The 19,155-nt window shown below is 34.8% G+C and overlaps 1 protein-coding gene across 1 annotated transcript in view; it reads right to left on the reverse strand.

Moving 5' to 3' along the window:
• The window catches only part of LOC145662484 (uncharacterized), a 534,791-nt gene that overhangs the window by 174,259 nt on the left and 341,377 nt on the right, over positions 1–19,155 (reverse strand). The window contains exons 51-52 of the mRNA XM_081728093.1: positions 15,084–15,134; positions 4,862–4,900 (exon numbers count right to left, since the gene is read on the reverse strand). Coding sequence (XP_081584219.1) covers positions 4,862–4,900; positions 15,084–15,134 — 90 coding nt within the window. The remainder of the gene's footprint in view (positions 1–4,861; positions 4,901–15,083; positions 15,135–19,155) is intronic.

The raw sequence follows: 19,155 nt of genomic DNA on the forward strand, positions 1-19,155 counted from the left end.
TGTTGCATCTACAGTACTCATTCGATTTTCATATTTATTACGCCATTCCATTTAGAATAAAGGAGAACATAAAGTGCAACTTGAATATTCGTATGACGTACCAAAAATGTAAATTTAAAACTTCTCTTCGGAAATGACTCTTAAAAACTCTCTTTGTAAGTTTGAAGTTCTATGCAGCAGGCTTGGTTGTGAATATGCAATCCTAATGTTACCTGAGAATAACGATTGAGAATTGGTAATATTTGCCACAAATAAAATGTCCGAATTCCAAATAATGACATAGGAAAAACAATTTCTCAATCATGTTTAAAAATCCTAAATATCGTATACACGCTATTAAATAATATGATTTAAAATTTAAAAAAGTACTTATGTGACAACATTTATGTTTACGACGCGTGCCTTCTAACAGTCAATAATATAAAATTAGCAACACACAGAATAGTTAGTAAAATTTTGTTTGTGATTCAAAACACTTTTATAGCTCCATATCAATAAAATACATCTTAAGGAAGTGAGTAACAGGAAGAAAGTGTCGAGGGAAGAAGGGTTTCGAGCAACTAAATAAATGTGTATACGATATAGGGGTATAGATAGTAAATATAGTGAGACAGCAAATTTACACCTTTTATTTCCATCATTATCACCCTACCAGTGGGTATACCTGTCACAAACTCATTGTATTACATGCTTTACTCCACGAAAGAAGAAATGGAGCAAAAATGTATGTTTCGGTTCATGTATGGGTTTCTGTAGGATCATAATAAGGAATAATATCCTTCATATCACTCTCATACGACGATACACAAAGGGGTTATTCCTAAAATGTTGTGTTTGTTTTAAATTTAACCACACTCGTGTAATAGTTATTATTTCTCGATGCTCTACAAAATGATGGAAAAGGTGCGAATCTCTCTTAGCTTTTGCATATACTATTTAAATAAGAAATGCATAATTTTAGAAATAGCATTAGAGCAAACTAGTGAATAATAATAAATGTCCCGTCTGAATTTAATTTAGTTGGTTTTATTAGTGATTTTATATTAGTGTGCCTTGAGCTCAAGTAAATACTTGCGAAAAAAATATAAAATATTATTTTCATTCAAAAATAGTAGGTCTCATCCATGAGACGTTAAGAACACGAGGAAATACCAAAGCTCTGACAAAGAGAGAACAGAAAGCTTGTGTGATATATTTTGATACGTAGAAATTTCAATATTATATTTTTCAATTAGCAGACTCATTTCCGCTATCTAGAGGGGAATATTTGCCTGAAAGGAACTTCAAGTAAAAATCTTAGTTACGAAATATTTGAAAACTAACAAAAGATGATACTTGTGGACTGAACACTCAATATATATGTTTTACATATATAGTTAAAACTTAGGAAGCGAACTACTCAAAGGAGAAAGAAATTAACTCCAGTTAAATCAAGCTTGTTTCCTTTAGAGTAGTAAGCTACCGGTTGGTAAATTAAATTTAGAGGTTAACATGCCTAAAATACAAAAAAATTGGAGTTCTAAGAATTTTCCAGCTTTTGATTTCTAATGTGCCTTAATCAAAAATATACGATTCAGAAACATTTAGTGATGTCACATGAAATTTGTTTCTAGGTAATGATGAATTACATTGCGTTAGAAAATATAAGTCTCGTTTAAGGTATAGCAAACGACGTGTCTCTAGTTGTGAAAATTCCCTGACAAACCATCGATATACTGAAGAGAGACAAGGTGGTGAGGCACAGTTTTTTTTTGCTCCGGTGCATAACTGGAATATAAAATGTTTGTAGAGTATAAGACTAAAAAATTTATATTAAGTTTAATGATCATTTGGGCTAAGAAAGGAAACTGGGTAATAACATTCATGCTTTTGGAAGATTTAATGAAATGAGGCTTTGAAACGACGCAAAAATGAAAGATATTCTAAGACATAACAATCTTACAATTTGATTGAAAGCGTAAATTAAAAAAAAAAAATATATCAGTGACTCATTATGCACCCTTCTATCCCTCTTCTACGTAGAAAACCAAGAAAAAATTATAGACAACATCTGTAAGGCAACAAACACTTAACAATTTAATTATTTCTTACCTAACGAAGTAATGCCAAAACAAACAAATAACTCACGCTAAGAAAACGGACTTTCAAAACTCTAAATAGGTAGGACGACAATAATGCAGGAGTTGGATGATTGATAGTTTAAAGACAATACACCACAGAATGCACATATGTGCAAATATCAGAGTATTAAACAAATATTTCCATTATTTAATACCATAGCGATAGATTATGGCCTAGGCTCTCTAGGATTTCTGTTGTATTACTGACTTTCTACTTACATTCCTATATTAAAAAAATATGGAATGAGCTCTTTAGTATAAATGAAACGGATTATTTTAACAGTCTTTAAAAAATTCTCTGCAACTGAAATGTGTTAGAAAATGTTACAACCACGAGAAAACTCAAGAACAGGATTGTGCCATCTGTAAAATACTCTTATATTTAATGGATAACAACATATAATATGGTGATGGGGATTAAAAATACACTTAAGTGTTTTGTAAATAAAATATTGAGGATCAAGCACGCATTAGTGGAATAAATAACCTAACATAAATTAGCGGGGTACCAGGATTTTTAAAATCTTCATATTCTCTTGTGATTTAAAAAAAAACAAAGCAAACTTTAGAAAAATGAAACAGATTCGCATTTGTTTCCATTTACGTCTCAACACATGACAGAAAACTAATCGCATAGAATGTCTCATGTTCATTTCGTACTTCGAAAAATGTTAGAATCTAGTATCATCGAAACAATTGTAGATGCCACTGTATATTAACGGCCGACGGACTTGTACTTTTACAAGGACAGGCAGTGATGTTTTGTGGATCTACGTCATAAAGTTGGAGTTCGTACATTTTCTTAGCCAGTATATGAGCAAAGTAAAGCGACATATTGGCAGTAATTATCAGAAAATGATGATGATGTTGCAAACTCGTACACTTGTTTATAGGACACGAAAATACAGTAGTTAGGATGACACCTTCATTTTGCAGAATACAAGTTAAATTTCAGGAAAGAAATGTCCACAGTTTCCAAATCACAAATGAATGTCACACTTACTTTTTAACACCGTGATGTAAGCATACGAAAACATGGTCTCTCTTACCAAATAGACAATACTTTTGATAACCGACTACTCTAAGCACAAATCAATTTGAATAGGACATACTGGTTTTTGAGGAGCGGTAAGTTCTAAAATAGGACTGGTGCTTCCAATATTAAGTGCAATATCAACATATGGCTCGTCGCCAAAAGGAGGGAGGATGGAGTTGTTTAGAATTAGGTACTGTCTAGCATTTGTCCCAGAAGGACATTCCACATGGTCATTCGTCTCTGCAATTGTTTTTGCAGCAAATTGTTGATATGCAAGATCTCCAAATCTCGTTTTAAGAAAAGACTAAGCAAAAATTAGGGAAACAGAAATTAAACAGGCACGGCCGTTTGTTGGATATTAAAAATCTATATCTTAACATCCTCACTGTACGTTTCCTTAGATAAATTATGTGGTGTAGTTGAGAATGGCGAAAGTGGTTCTTATTTGTCACTTGCCAATCACTCTCCGAGCAATTGCTATGTATTTCCAAACGAAAGTCTCAAGTTAACGTACATGTCAAAAAGTCGCTAAGGAAATATTAACAATACATTCTTTTAGCATGATAGGTCTTTTCATTAACTATTATGCTCGTTGTGAACACATCAAAGAGTATATTTGTGTCGAGCAAGATGGAGGTAAAAGGTACGAAATACCTCACTTACCAGACAATTGACGTGCACGTAGTTGTCTCAGATATTTCAGGAGTATTCGACCGTAATAAGCAACACCAGAATACTTGATACCGCTCTGTGTAATGACACCAGTGGGGAATATGTTGAAGAACGTCACTGAAACAGTATTCATTTTTTTCATATTGTATAGGTAACTAACCTTTCACGTAATTCATGATATGCTATTAATATTGGTGTCAAGAAATCCAACGGTGCTAAATAAAATTCTTTTTACACAATTCACATTTTCATATTTGAATAGGCGATGGTGCGTTCCTTTCTAGGATGCGTGTCGCCCGATATTTGCGGAATTGTCATCTTTATTATATCTGACTCTAAAGTTTGATTACACAACGTTTCGAAGTATTTATATTCATAAGAGAAGTTAATCACTTTTTGTTACATAGTGAATTTGGTTGGTTTAACGTATTCACCACATTTTGCCAGTTGCCTCCAACATCTTGCTGCTACGACAGGTGAAGGGGAGAGGTGTACTTTGTGTAAAAATCTTACAGACTTCACGTATAATGCGTGGTTCCAATTTTCAATTTCAACCTAAGAGAGCTAGCAGCGAACAACGTATTTTACGTTTTCTTTGAGTGATACATGCTACATTGCATCTCTATTACATTCATTCCTCCCAAACAAAGACTATCATTAGCTATTGGCTTCTGTTGTGCCGTGACATATGATCATTGTTTATTACACTGACAATTTTATTACATTTCGTGTGTTGCATCATATCTGTCAAAGTTTACGTCCCAAACGAATATAAAAAATCCTATACTACGTGCTATTTTTTTTGTTGATACACCTACCAGAACTTGTAATCAACCTTTGACTACGCTCAGTATCATAATATATATTATCTTAACTGTAAAAAAATAATGTGTAGTAAAGGCTTCGTAAACACAATCACTGCAACTAATGATACGTGTTCATGAAATTTACGTATTTTAGAAACGCGCAGACAATATTATGTATTTTTAGTGAAATTGTATAAATGTGTATCTATAAGTTTAGGCATACTTACAATTACCGAACACTCAAAGTGGAGTTGATTCAGATAGTTCTATAAATAATAGAAATGCAATTAGAAATGATACTTAAAAGTTATAACTTATAGTAAACCTTAAATTTTAGTAACTTTCAGTACATATAAAGAACCAGTAAATATGACTGTTATACGTCTTCCCTTTTTAAACAGTAAAACTCCAAATTTAACATTTCACGCATTTCAAAGTAAAAAATTTACATTATCAGTGCAGAATGCGTGTCTCATTTGTACGAACGAATATTGCGTTTTCTATTATTTGTGCGTTTCCATTTTTTTAAAAAATGAATTCAGTACGAATTCCAGACATCCTGATACATGAGAAAAAACATTTCGGTATCTGCATTAATTAAGAACTTAAAATATAAACATTACAGTAAAAATGGATAACAGTTTAGGAATTAAGCAAAACAAATTGAAATATACGTGCTGTTTAGCTTGAAGTAATCTTAATATTAAATTATATTTTTACTCTTGTCTCATATACAGTATGGTTCATAAAAACCCATCCCAAACGGTGGAGAAAATGTATCCTTCTACATATGACTCCAAGCGTGAGAAGTGTTAAATTATTAAAATTATTAAGGAATCATACTCATGCATCAAACAATAATATGTTAACATTGTAGTATAAAGGTATTTAAATATAACCATTTGATCTGTCACCAAAGAAAGCATACCTTTAACAAGTGTATATATTTAACTTACAATAGAATTTCACGAAAATAGTCAAATATAAAATTGTCTGAGAACTGTACAACCATGTCGAAATTTTTATAGTGGGACTGTAAAGATTTATGTATTTATTTAAATGGAAAAGTATTGTTTTTCAAGAATTCTGTTATACTTCAGCTGTGGCATACATGTTGATGATTCATCTGAAATTTTCCAAGTAATAATTAAAATATTATATCAGAAAGTTGAACGTTACAATGCAAATACACAGAAAATGACTCCTGCAAGCGAAATGCCGAGGCCTAATTAAAAATCAATGTAAGAATATTGAGAATATTTTCAATATATCCGTTTACTATTGCTAATCAAATTGGTATTTTTCCTTATAAAAATCAATATAATTAACTATAAAAAATATTTCAACTCTAATTAAAATTACTAATTTTCCCTCTGCGTCTTACATTAAGGAAAATAGACTACAAGTCTCGATTTCGATTATCGATGACCATAGCATGAGAGAAGATGCAACTGTTTTTTAGACAAGGCATCTTCAACGAGGTATCTAGATTCTCCTTATTGGAAGCAGTCGCATAACGAAATGTTATCTAACATAAAGATTACAAATCGCTTTCTATTTCCTTCACGTTATAATATGCTTTCCCAGGTACGTCATCACGCTTACGTGATGGAGTTGATTCCGTAAAAGTCGGTAGTGCCAACAAATGTGCATTAATAAAATAAAAAGAATTAGAGTAAAAACATCGAGAATCGTTATTTTACGGTTAAAAAAATACCCTTTTGTTCCTTGTGTAAGCATCGTTAATCTTTTGGAGCTTTATCATAACTGCAAGGAAATATTGATCCCTCGGATACGTGACCACGTATTTAGAATTAAAAGTCGAATAACCACTGAAGGAAAAACAATATATTTTTAAATCTATATTTTGTATTGCAGCAGTAGTTGTCATCTCAAAGCCGAAATGTTGCAGTAGTCGACACTTTCATAACTAAGCATAATTTACTGAAAAAGTAAGTTAAAGGTGAAGAATAGAATAAAAAGTACTAAACTTAATAACTGGACTTCACTTTTATCACTCAAGGATTAAAATACACAGGTTTACATGCTTTTAAAACACTTTCAGAAATAAATAATTAATTGGATTTCAATGGCAATTGTATATCACTTTAATCTTAAGAGTAAAATAGATAATACTAAGTTTAGTAACTATACTTAATTTGAAGCACTCTAGAATGAAAATGCAACTGAAAGAAACTCTGTTGAACCTGAGAAATAAAATACTTTAATTGAATTCAAAATTCAACTGCAAATTATCTTAAGCTTAATAGAACACTATAAAATACAAATAATAGAAGAGCTAAACAAACTACAGAATCTTTTGCTACAATAAGTTTTAATTAAAGAGATACCGGTAGTAATATCAATAACTAAGAACTTATAATGTTTTAAATTCGAACAAAACCGTAAATTGTAACAATAAGGGATGGTATTGAAATGAAATAAACAAATATTTAACAATTAATATTAAGATTTACAAAAAATAACTGTAGAAGAATTCCCAAATAAGTTTAGCTCTTATTCTCAACGCAATTAGTTGGAAGCGTAGCTGATTCGAAAATAAAAATCACAGGTGAAAAAATTAACTGGTCTCTATTTAATTAAAGATAAAATAATATATCTACATATACGTATATATATACAGGGTGGGTCAAAATAAGTGTTACAAGCCAATATCTCGCGAACTATACATCATATAAGAAAAATATTAAGAGAGAATGTAGAATATAGAGGGGCCTAAGAAATGAGTCAAACATTAGGTTTCTCCCGCCCCCCATTTTGGGGGGAGGGGGGTGAACGTGAAATTTTCAAATGGGAACATAGATCGAGTGATACCTCGTTCGAAAGAGCTCGAAAAATTGAACAATTTTTGTACGAAACAATTTTTGATATGGGGCACCGTTTTCAAGATGGGCCCCAAAAATGGTCCTGTATCCGATAAAATTTCCAGTACTTATAAATAAGTGTTACAATCCAATATCTTGCGAACTATACATCACATAAGAAAAATACTAAGAGGCAATGTACAATACAGAGGGGCCTAAGAAATGACTCGAACATTAGGTTTCTCCCGCCCCCCATTTTGGGGGAAGGGAGGTAAACGTGAAATTTTCAAATGAGAACATAGGTCGAGTGATACCTCGTTCGAAAGAACTTGAAAAATTGAACATTTTTTGTAGGAAACAATTTTTGATATGGGGCACCGTTTTCAAGATGGGCCCCAAAAATGGTCCGGTATCCGATAAAATTTCCAGTACTTATAAATCGGAAACGTATGAGTAGGAAACGATTAAACAAAAAATGAAAAACGGAAACATCATACACAATGTGGAAAGATGTTGTCGTGGTGTCCGCAGGGCCCTAATAATGGGGCTCCGGGACCAATTTCAATATTATTAATGGGAATATACCTGTAGGTTGAGTGATACCTTGTTTGATAGATCGTGGAAAGCCAAACAGCTTCGTACGAAATTTGTTTTAATTTTGGGCAAGCCTGTTTCAAAATGGCCGCCAAAAATGGTTTCACATTCAGATAGAAAGTGAAGTGTTCAATTTGAGTATTACACGCCAATATCAACGCAACGAACTACGCATCAAATAAGAAAAGTGTCAAGAGTCAATGTACAATACAGAAAGCCTGAAATTTGTGTTAAAGAAGTTCCCTCGTCCCGCTTTTGTATGGAGGGGTGTACATGGAATTTTCAAATCGCAACATAGGGCGAGTGATACCTCTTTGATAGATCGTCAAATACCAAACAGCTTACTACAAAAGTTGTTTTGATTTCAGACAAGCCTGTCACAACAGCATTACCACAACCTAATATCCTGTAAAGTAGTAGGATAACGTTTAGTAATTCTACGGGTATGTGCGATGTTAAAAATTGTAATTTCAATCACTGTAAAGCAAATAATTTCAACACTTACCATGTTACAAATGATGCTCGATATGTCCTCCATCCTGCTCCACACACCTCCGTAAGCGGCGGCATAGGGATGTTCGTACATCATGTAGCATCTCTGGAGTGATAGATGCACACACATCTTGGATACGCGCCTTCATATCATCAGTAGTTGTTGGTACGTTGGACATTACCCGATCCTTAACATAACCCCAGAGGAAAAAATCAAGTGGGATTAGGTCAGGAGATCGTGGAGGCCAGTGAATAGGACCTCGACGCCCAATCCATTTATTCGCCATACGGTGGTCCAATAAGGCTCTGACCTGACGTGCGTTGTGTGCTGGAGCACCATCATGTTGATACCACATTCTTATACGTTCAGCGAAAGGAATATTCTCTAACAACTCCGGGTATAGTACATCACTGATAAATGCGGCATAGGTATCACCAGTAAGACGTCCATCAAAAAAATATGGCCCAATGATATGGTTACCAAGGATGCCACACCATACATTAAGAGACCACCGATGCTGATGAGCAACTTCTCTCTGCCATAGGGGATTTTCCCTAGCCCAATAATGCATATTATGTGGATTTACGTGTCCTGTGATTGTAAATGTAGATTCATCGCTAAACAAGATGGTGGATATGAAGTTGCGCTGTCTGTTTTCCATACCTTCCAACCATAGACAAAATTGCAATCTGGCATGAAAATCATTGCCAGATAGTTCCTGATGTAAGATGATATGATACGGATGAAACATGTACTCGTGCAAAATACGCACTACAGATCTTTGGCTAACTCCACTGGCCTGAGCGAGATATCTCGTGGTAACATGTGGGTCTACATGCACTGCTGCCAATATTCCTGTTGCACGTTCTTCATTGGTTGCAGAGCGGTAACGACCCCTACCTCGTCCCCGGACAAGACTACCATGTTGCCGCAAACGTCTCTCCAATCGCAGAAATGCCATGTGAGATGTTTGTTGGCGTTGGGGATAGCGCATTGCATACATTCGTGCCGCGCTACGATAGTTTCTTCTACATTCTCCCAACACCAGAAACATATCTACACAATGATCAAACACCGCCATTGCTCTATTCAAACGCTACCCAAACTAATAATATCAATTCGATAGTGTTCGTTTACTTATACGAAAAACTTATCACCAAAGTTTATATCCCGTTCTTTCTACGTCTGCACACTTACACTTACATTTATTACGTTTCCATAGCGATTACATTAATAGTTGACGATCAAAAATAATCTAAAGATATTTCTTTGCAACTTTCTTTTCTTTGTATAAAACGGCTCAAATAATTCGCCTCTGATCCTTTTTTTATAAGATGGTACAGATTGTTAATGCAATATACAACGTTATCGTTGTACTATGTTCCGAAGGCCATCGGTTCCATTCCCCAGGCAATTACATTGACGGGCTTTCCTTACTCTAACTGGGCACATGCTGAGATGTTGCCTACAAGTAGGGCCTAATAGGTACCTTCCTATCCCTTTCTCATAGGATTGTAGTGATTGAGGAACGACGTCTTTTTGCGCATACGTATTAGTATTAATCATTGTCTTATTATTTTCATTCATATTATTATTATTATTACTAGTTTTATTATTATTTTTTGTATTCTTCTTCTTCTTCTTCTTCTTATTATTATTATTATTATTATTACGTTATAGGTCGATTTTGCCTCCGAAAATTTTACTTGTTATTCACTTACAGTATGATGATGGAACCTCGTGTACGACATATTTTTAGGCCTGTTGGTATTGTACATGGACTCTTAACACTTTTTATTTGATGCAATAATTCGCGTGATATTGGCTTGTAACACTCAGTTTGAACACTGCACTTTCTATCTGAATGTGGCGGCCATTTTGTAACAGGATTGCCCGAAATCAAAACAATTTTTTTTCTAAGCTGTTTGGTTTTCCATAATCTATCAAACAAGGTATCACTCGACCTATATTCAGATTTGAAATTTTAAAATTGTTCCCGGGGCCCCATGATGGGGTCCTGGGGCACCACGACAACACCATTCCACGTTGCCTATGGCGTTTACCTTTTTCATTTTTTGTTTCATGTTTTTCTACTTAGCCGTTTCCGATTTATAAGTACTGGAAATTTTATCTCTTACAGGACCAATTTTGGGGTCTATCTTGAAAACGGTGCCCATTTTCAAAAATTGTTTCCTACAAAAATTGTTCAATTTTTCAAGCTCTTTAGAACGAGGTATTACTCGACCTACAATATGTTCCCATTTGAAAATTCCACGTTCACCCCCCTCCCCCCCAAAATGGGGGGCGGGGGAAACCTAATGTTTGACTCATTTCTTAGGCCCCTCTGTATTGTACATTGTCTCTTAATACTTTTCGTACATGATGTATAGTTCGCGAAATATTGGCTTGTAACACTTATTTATAAGTACTGGAAATTTTATCGGATACAGTACCATTTTTGGGGCCCATCTTGAAAACGGTGCCCCATATCAAAAATTATTTCCTACAAGAATTGTTCAATTTTTCAAGCTCTTTCGAACGAGGTATCACTCGACCTATGTTCCCATTTGAAAATTTCACGTTCACCCCCCCTCCCCCCAAAATGGGGGCGGGGGAAATCTAATGTTTGACTTATTTCTTAGGCCCCTCTATATTGTACATTGTCTCTTAATATTTTTCGTATATGATGTATAGTTCGCGAGATATTGGCTTGTAACACTTATTTATAAGTACTGGAAATTTTATCGGATACAGTACCATTTTTGGGGCCCATCTTGAAAACGGTGCCCCATATCAAAAATTGTTTCTTACAAAAATTGTTCAATTTTTCAAGCTCTTTAGAACGAGGTATCACTCGACCTACAATATGTTCCCATTTGAAAATTTCACGTTCACCCCCTCCCCCCAAAATGGGGGGCGGGGGAAACCTAATGTTTGACTCATTTCTTAGGCCCCTCTGTATTGTACGTTGTCTCTTAATATTTTTCGTACATGATGTATAGTTCGCGAAATATTGGCTTGTAACACTTATTTATAAGTACTGGAAATTTTATCGGATACAGTACCATTTTTGGGGCCCATCTTGAAAACGGTGCCCCATATCAAAAATTGTTTCCTACAAGAATTGTTCAATTTTTCAAGCTCTTTCGAACGAGGTATCATTCGACCTATGTTCCCATTTGAAAATTTCACGTTCACCCCGCTCCTCCCAAATTGGGGAGCGGGGGAAACCTAATGTTTGACGCATTTCTTAGGCCCCTCTGTATTGTACATTGTCTCTTAATATTTTTCGTATATGATGTATAGTTCGCAAGATATTGGCTTGTAACACTTATTTATATGTGCTGGAAATTTTATCGGATACAGGACTATTTTTGGGGCCCATCTTGAAAACGGTGCCCCATATCAAAAATTGTTTCTTACAAAAATTGTTCAATTTTTCAAGCTCTTTAGAACGAGGTATCACTCGACCTACAATATGTTCCCATTTGAAAATTTCACGTTCACCCCCTCCCCCCAAAATGGGGGGCGGGGGAAACCTAATGTTTGACTCATTTCTTAGGCCCCTCTGTATTGTACGTTGTCTCTTAATATTTTTCGTACATGATGTATAGTTCGCGAAATATTGGCTTGTAACACTTATTTATAAGTACTGGAAATTTTATCGGATACAGTACCATTTTTGGGGCCCATCTTGAAAACGGTGCCCCATATCAAAAATTGTTTCCTACAAGAATTGTTCAATTTTTCAAGCTCTTTCGAACGAGGTATCATTCGACCTATGTTCCCATTTGAAAATTTCACGTTCACCCCGCTCCTCCCAAATTGGGGAGCGGGGGAAACCTAATGTTTGACGCATTTCTTAGGCCCCTCTGTATTGTACATTGTCTCTTAATATTTTTCGTATATGATGTATAGTTCGCAAGATATTGGCTTGTAACACTTATTTATATGTGCTGGAAATTTTATCGGATACAGGACTATTTTTGGGGCCCATCTTGAAAACGGTGCCCCATATCAAAAATTGTTTCCTACAAAAATTTTTCAATTTTTCGAGCTCTTTCGGACGAGGTATCACTCGACCTATGTTCCCATTTGAAAATTTCACGTTCACCCCCCTCCTCCCAAAATGGGGGGCGGGAGAAACCTAACGTTTGACTCGTTTCTTAGGCCCCTCTATATTGTACATTGTCTCTTAATATTTTTCGTATATGATGTATAGTTCGCGAGATATTGGCTTGTAACACTTATTTATAAGTACTGGAAATTTTATCGGATACAGTACCATTTTTGGGGCCCATCTTGAAAACGGTGCCCCATATCAAAAATTGTCTCTTACAAAAATTGTTCAATTTTTCAAGCTCTTTCGAACGAGGTATCACTCGACCTATGTTCCCATTTGAAAATTTCACGTTCACCCCCCTCCTCCAAAAATGGGGGGCGGGGAAACCTAATGTTTGACTCATTTCTTAGGCCCCTCTATATTGTACATTGTCTCTTAATATTTTTCGCATATGATGTATAGTTCGCGAGATATTGGCTTGTAACACTTATTTATAAGTACTGGAAATTTTATCGGATACAGTACCATTTTTGGAGCCCATCTTGAAAACGGTGCCCCATATCAAAAATTGTTTCCTACAAAAATTGTTCAATTTTTCAAGCTCTTTCGAACGAGGTATCACTCGACCTATGTTCCCATTTGAAAATTTCACGTTCACCCCCCTCCCCCCCAAAATGGGGGCGGGGGAAATCTAATGTTTGACTCATTTCTTAGGCCCCTCTGTATTGTACATTGTCTCTTAATATTTTTCTTATATGATGTATAGTTCGCGAGATATTGGCTTGTAACACTTATTTTGACCCACCCTGTATATATATATATATATATATATATATATATATATATATATATATATATATATTTCAGCAGCTTTCATTAAGAACGTTTAAATAATATACTCATATTGTATTTACATGTTCTTATTGCTTAAACACTTCTGTTGGAAATTCACGATCATGCCTAGAGATGCGCTTAAGATTTCAGCCTGTCTCCAGTTCAAAAGGTGCTGCAAAATTTATAGGTGTATATTGTCTTTGAAACTGTAGTTGTTCCTATTTGAAGAGCTCTGTCTCGTCTCGAATTTCATAAGAACAAATCTGCCTCGTCTCATTTCCTGCGCATCCCTTAGCAGGTTCTTTAGAATAAACTTCATTTCGGAGGCTTTACTATATCTTGATTCAGATATCGGTAATAGATAACGATAAAACGTTGAAACTTGTTCAATATATTGAAATATCCGAAAATATTGCAACATCAAACTATAAACAAAATCAAAGTTAAAAACATAAAAAATATCGAAATATCGGACAAATATTTTGCTATCGATATTGTAATATATCAAAATATTAATTGTATGATCCAAATATGCCACAGCCCTAGGCTACCATCGGGATTTTTCCAGGGTGTGAAATAATGGCAATAAAAAGTATTGAAAGACTGGGTGTTGATTTAATAAATATACCGCCCATTAATTAGATATAAAATACACGATCATTATATATGATTTACTGTATTATTTTGTAAACTTGTGACATTATTTCGGTATATTTTTCTACCGGGTCTAGGTTTATAGTGGGAGGAATTTTCTTTGAAAAATATTTAGCTGGAGAATTCCTAGTTTCCCAGGATTTTGCACTCTGGGTGTAACTAGCGAGAGACGAAGATATAGGGCCTTACGCAGAGTCATTTTGACGTGTGATTAGTGACATGCTATAGTTCGACTAACGTATGTTTCCTGCAGTAGTCAGGCCTTTAGTATGACAGTAATCACATGTCAAAATGACTCTTCATTAGGCGGATAGAATTTTAATAGAGCAGGCGACAGTTGTGTTGGTAGCGTTTATTACTGTGGTGACTATTGCATTCTTTAATATACAAAATACTATCCAGTAGTCGTCATTTGTGACAAACTCCGGTAGAAGTATGTTGTATGCGATTCAGTAGTCGTCATAGAAATTAACACGTAAAATAGTTCATAAATATAAAAGCCTATTCTAAGGATCCTAAATCCAAGGTTCAATCTCACTGATTAATAAAAACTATAGTCTCGCAATTGAAAAGTGAACGAACACATATCTGATTTGCTTACGCTTTTACACAAGTAATAATCGCGTGCACTTAATTTGATTGTACACTTCAGTACTTTTGCCCAAAGCATTACTCCATTGCTGTTTATATTGTTACACGTCACGTGACATTATGTGTAACGAAATTAACGGTGTATGTCTGAACATATAATCTCTTGCGCGTTTTCCTACTTTAAGGATTTTAGTCCATAAACGACGACTACTGGTGCAGTGACGACCTGTGGTGCTTTCAACATATCCTAATTTAATTTTGCAGGCGTCCTAAAAATTATATGTACATATTTTATTGACAAAAATACTAAAATAATACACATTATGTGCTTTCCTTACGTAAAATTGTAATACTAAGTAAAACTACAATTTAAATAGAAGAAGAATTATACATACTACTACGTCTTGTAGAGTTTCCTGTCTTCTCAATTCTTCCAAAAACTTTTGCTGAAATAGAAAAAGTTACATTGATAAATGCAAAACAAGTCGCCACGTTGTAAAGTCTTAGTAGTTTATTTTGTGAAATTCATTCCCCGTAAACAGGCAAGAAATTTGTCATATTTGTTATACATAAAACTGGCAACTATCACTAGGAATGAAGTACCTATTTTTGAATGTGGTAAAACGTATTGAGAACAATTTGCGAAACGATGTTACGTATACAAAATAACAAACTTTGTGCATTAATATAAAACAAACTGAGATATGTTATTATCTGGGGAGCAGTGCGTTGTTTAAGAAGGACTTCAGTAACTTCAATGTGAGGCACATACAATTCAGGCTTAATTTATACGAGTGTAAAGTGAACACATTATTTCATAGAGAAAAGAGACATTTGTCAACTTTACTTGATTATCAGGCTCTTGGACCAGACAATATTTATTCAACCTTTCTTCGCAATACAGACCCAATATTCATTATTTTTGACTTTTTTAATTCAATAGATATTTTACCAAAGATTTTTTACCTCTACTAAAGATACAATTGAACATTATTTCAATCTATAAAATTGACACGAAATCTGATCTATGCTTATATATACCTATTTTTCTTCCTTCTTCATTGACAATTATTTGCGAAAACATCATGAATGGCAGAATTTACTAGTTCACAATATCTTATTTGAAAGTAGCACACCATGGTTTCTTACAACCGATATTGTTTGATAATCATTTAATATTTGTATATTTCATTTTTATTGCATTATTATCTTCTTTGAGTTTTGCTTACGTCATAGCAGAATTTATGTTTGTCAGATAAATGACACTGTTGTTGAACAAGTCGAACATGAACTACTTAATGTAATTAACTCCGTGTGCTTCTTTTTACTCATTAAACAGTAGTGTTTACTATACATTTCAAGATACATTAAACTATAATATTCACGCTAATACGCCAGTGTTGTGGTATATCTATTTTGTGACTCTTACAAAGGCAGAAGTTAATTTTATGTGTATTTGTAGAAGTGGTGAAGATACTTGTAATTTAGTGCAGTTTAAATACAAATTTCAACACCTTTATTCACTTATTAACAATCAGCATCTATGGTAAATAAAGCAATATTTTCTGTACAAGCAGCAGATGGTCCTCCAACATATTGGTCCACCAGGCCTGGACAATTTAGTGAAAGAAAAACTGTGTTATAAGCTCAATTTAAGTCTCAAGTGAGACATGTTGGTGTGAGCTCTTACCCATAGTGCAACTTAGTAGTGGAAGTGTATTGTGTCCCCAATTAGGGTTTCAAGTAAAATACTCGTAGAATTGTTATTCTCTTGCACAGCATTCTAAAAGGAAATAAAAAAGTTTATTCTTACTACATTTACGCAGCAATAGGCAGTAGCTAAAAATATTCCTATTGTGTGAGTGAAGCAAGCAAGAGAACAAGGAACAGTTTTTTCCTCCCCCTTCATTCGACCAGCGCAGCAGTTGTGTTGTGTGAGTTAGAAAGCAGCTATTGTTCACCCTCCTGCTCTGCATTTCAACAATCCTGCCACTCAGCCGTACGTGCATCAGCTGATTTGATTTATACGTATTTTTTCTTTTTTAAAGTGCTTTGGGTGCAATGTACAATATTTATGCGTTTCAAGTCCATCTGGACAACGTGTTGAAGTGAATGGATTTGGGCCTAGCAAGAAGCTCAAAATTTATACTTTGATATCATGCATGAATGTCGTGTTTGCATTCGTCATCGCAAAGTAACAGGTTTGCCAACTCCAAGTTAAAATTTACTGTGTGTGTATTTTGTTTCATTTGCTTCTATTATTTTGTTTATTTTAATTGTAAGTAGTTGGCATCACGGCTGAATTTTCTCAGCTTGTAAAACAAAGAGCAGTTTGGAAAGGTCAATTAACACGAATATGCTCGTTTGTCAATCAATGTGACAGTCAAAAACATAGTATTGAAACAATTAACACTCGTCTAGAACAGCTGCAAACTGTGTGGTCTAAATTAGAAATTATTTTATTGAGTTACTATCAGGTGATAGTGAACAGGAAGATGCGCGTGCAGCTATTGAAGTAACTTATTTCGATGTAGAATCTCGCATGCAAGCTATCATTAATGTACATAATACATTAATCTAAGGGTCCGAAATGTAATTCACGTATCACATCCAGTGTAAAGTTACCGACTATTGATTTTCCCGTATTTTACGGCGATTACACAAAATGGATATCATTTAGGGACACCTTTTTTTTCATTGATTCACAGTAATGCTGATATATCAGCTATTCAAAAATGTCGATACTTATGTGCTTCATTTCCTAATGAAACATTAAACCTTATCCAAAGCTTACCAATTACTGAAGGTAATTACTCTATAGCTTGAGAACAATTACATGAAAGATATGATAATAAAAGGTTATTAGCTGCATCTCATGTTAATGAAATTCTTCACATGCGTTCAGTAACGAAAGAAAATTCTCACAAATTGCGTAATTTCTTGAATACAGCTCTGATGTCAGTGTCAGCGCTTAATGCACTTGTTGAAAATGTTAATCTGAATGACGTAATATTAGTACAACATTTCTTAGGTAATCTTGATCAGGAAACTAGAAGAGCATTTCAGTTACAGTGCAAAGGTTTAGATTTTAGTACTGTTAGTGAGTTATTTAATTTTCTACAACATAGGCTTCAAGCGCTCGAGAAAGTTAAACCGTTGCCAAGTGAAAGTAATAAACAGACCAAATTATTTGTTAGTGTTAAAAAGCATAGTGACAAGCATTCACCCGTGTTCAAACCTTATTTAGCCACCGGTACTACTGATTGTGACTTTTTTAAAGCTAGAAAACATCCTCTGTTTACTTGTGAGTTATTCAAAGGTACTCCAATAAATCAGAAGTATAAATATTTGCGTAAAGAAAACATTTGTTTTAACTGTTTGCGTAGTGAAAATGATAATTCATCTCAGTGCAAGTCTGGATCTTGTAGTACTGCAATGCTAAACATAATACTTTGCTTCATACAGACATAACTGTATCGACGGGTGATGAAGCGTCAGTACACACTCAGCATTCAAATAGTACCAGCAGTGGTATGGTGTCTCCAGCTACCGGAATTTCATCCCCTAGCAATAGTTACGGTACACCTCAAGCATCGTATTGTTCGGTCAACCAACAGAGTTCGTCGCAGACTTTATTTGCTACGGCAATTGTGTAGGTCAAGGACAGTGCGGGAAATTGAGTCAACTGTCGGGCACTTTTAGATGCAGCATCCCAAACGAGTTTTATTACTGAAGATTTTGTTCAGCGTCATCGTTTGACAAAAGGGGCCGCGGTGGCTCACTGGTAGAGCGTTCACCTCTGGTGCGTGGTTCGATCCCAGCTTCCGCCAAGTGAACTTTGTGGTGGACAAACACCGTGTGCGTGGTTTTCCTCGGGGTTCTCCCGTTTCCTCCCACTTTCTTCATTCAACATTTTCATTCATTACTCTTCATCACCGTCTCATTTAGCTCAACCGGCATAATCGTGGGACGTAAGACACAAAGATTTCATTTCATTTTTCGTTTGAAGAAAATCAAACATCACATGCCAATTCAAGGAGTAAATAACTCAACACCAGCAGCAAACTTTTGTGTTAACATACAAATGAAGTCAACAATAAATGACTTCACCATTCAAGTTACGTGTTCGATTCTTCCAAACATAACGAACTTGATGCCAACGGAGAAGATTGATTGTAAGACATGGGGCATCCCTACAGACATTAATCTAGCAGACACAAGCTTTAATACACCTTGAAAAATAGATATTTTGTTAGAGTGTGATGTATTTTTTAACATTCTAAAACCAGACAGAAGGACTAGACCTGGCTCCTACCCAGTACTTCAAAACACTGAACTAGGATGGGTGATAGCAGAGAAAATTCCCAGTACACAAGCCAGTAACTCACCGTTAACGTTCTTCATGAGATCCGAAGACAATCTCAGCGAACAACTTCAGCGTTTTTGGCAATTGTAGGAATTACATAC

Source organism: Thermobia domestica, chromosome 10 (assembly GCF_964235325.1).
Source record: "Thermobia domestica chromosome 10, izTheDome1.hap1.1, whole genome shotgun sequence".
Taxonomy (NCBI): Eukaryota; Metazoa; Arthropoda; class Insecta; order Zygentoma; family Lepismatidae; genus Thermobia; species Thermobia domestica.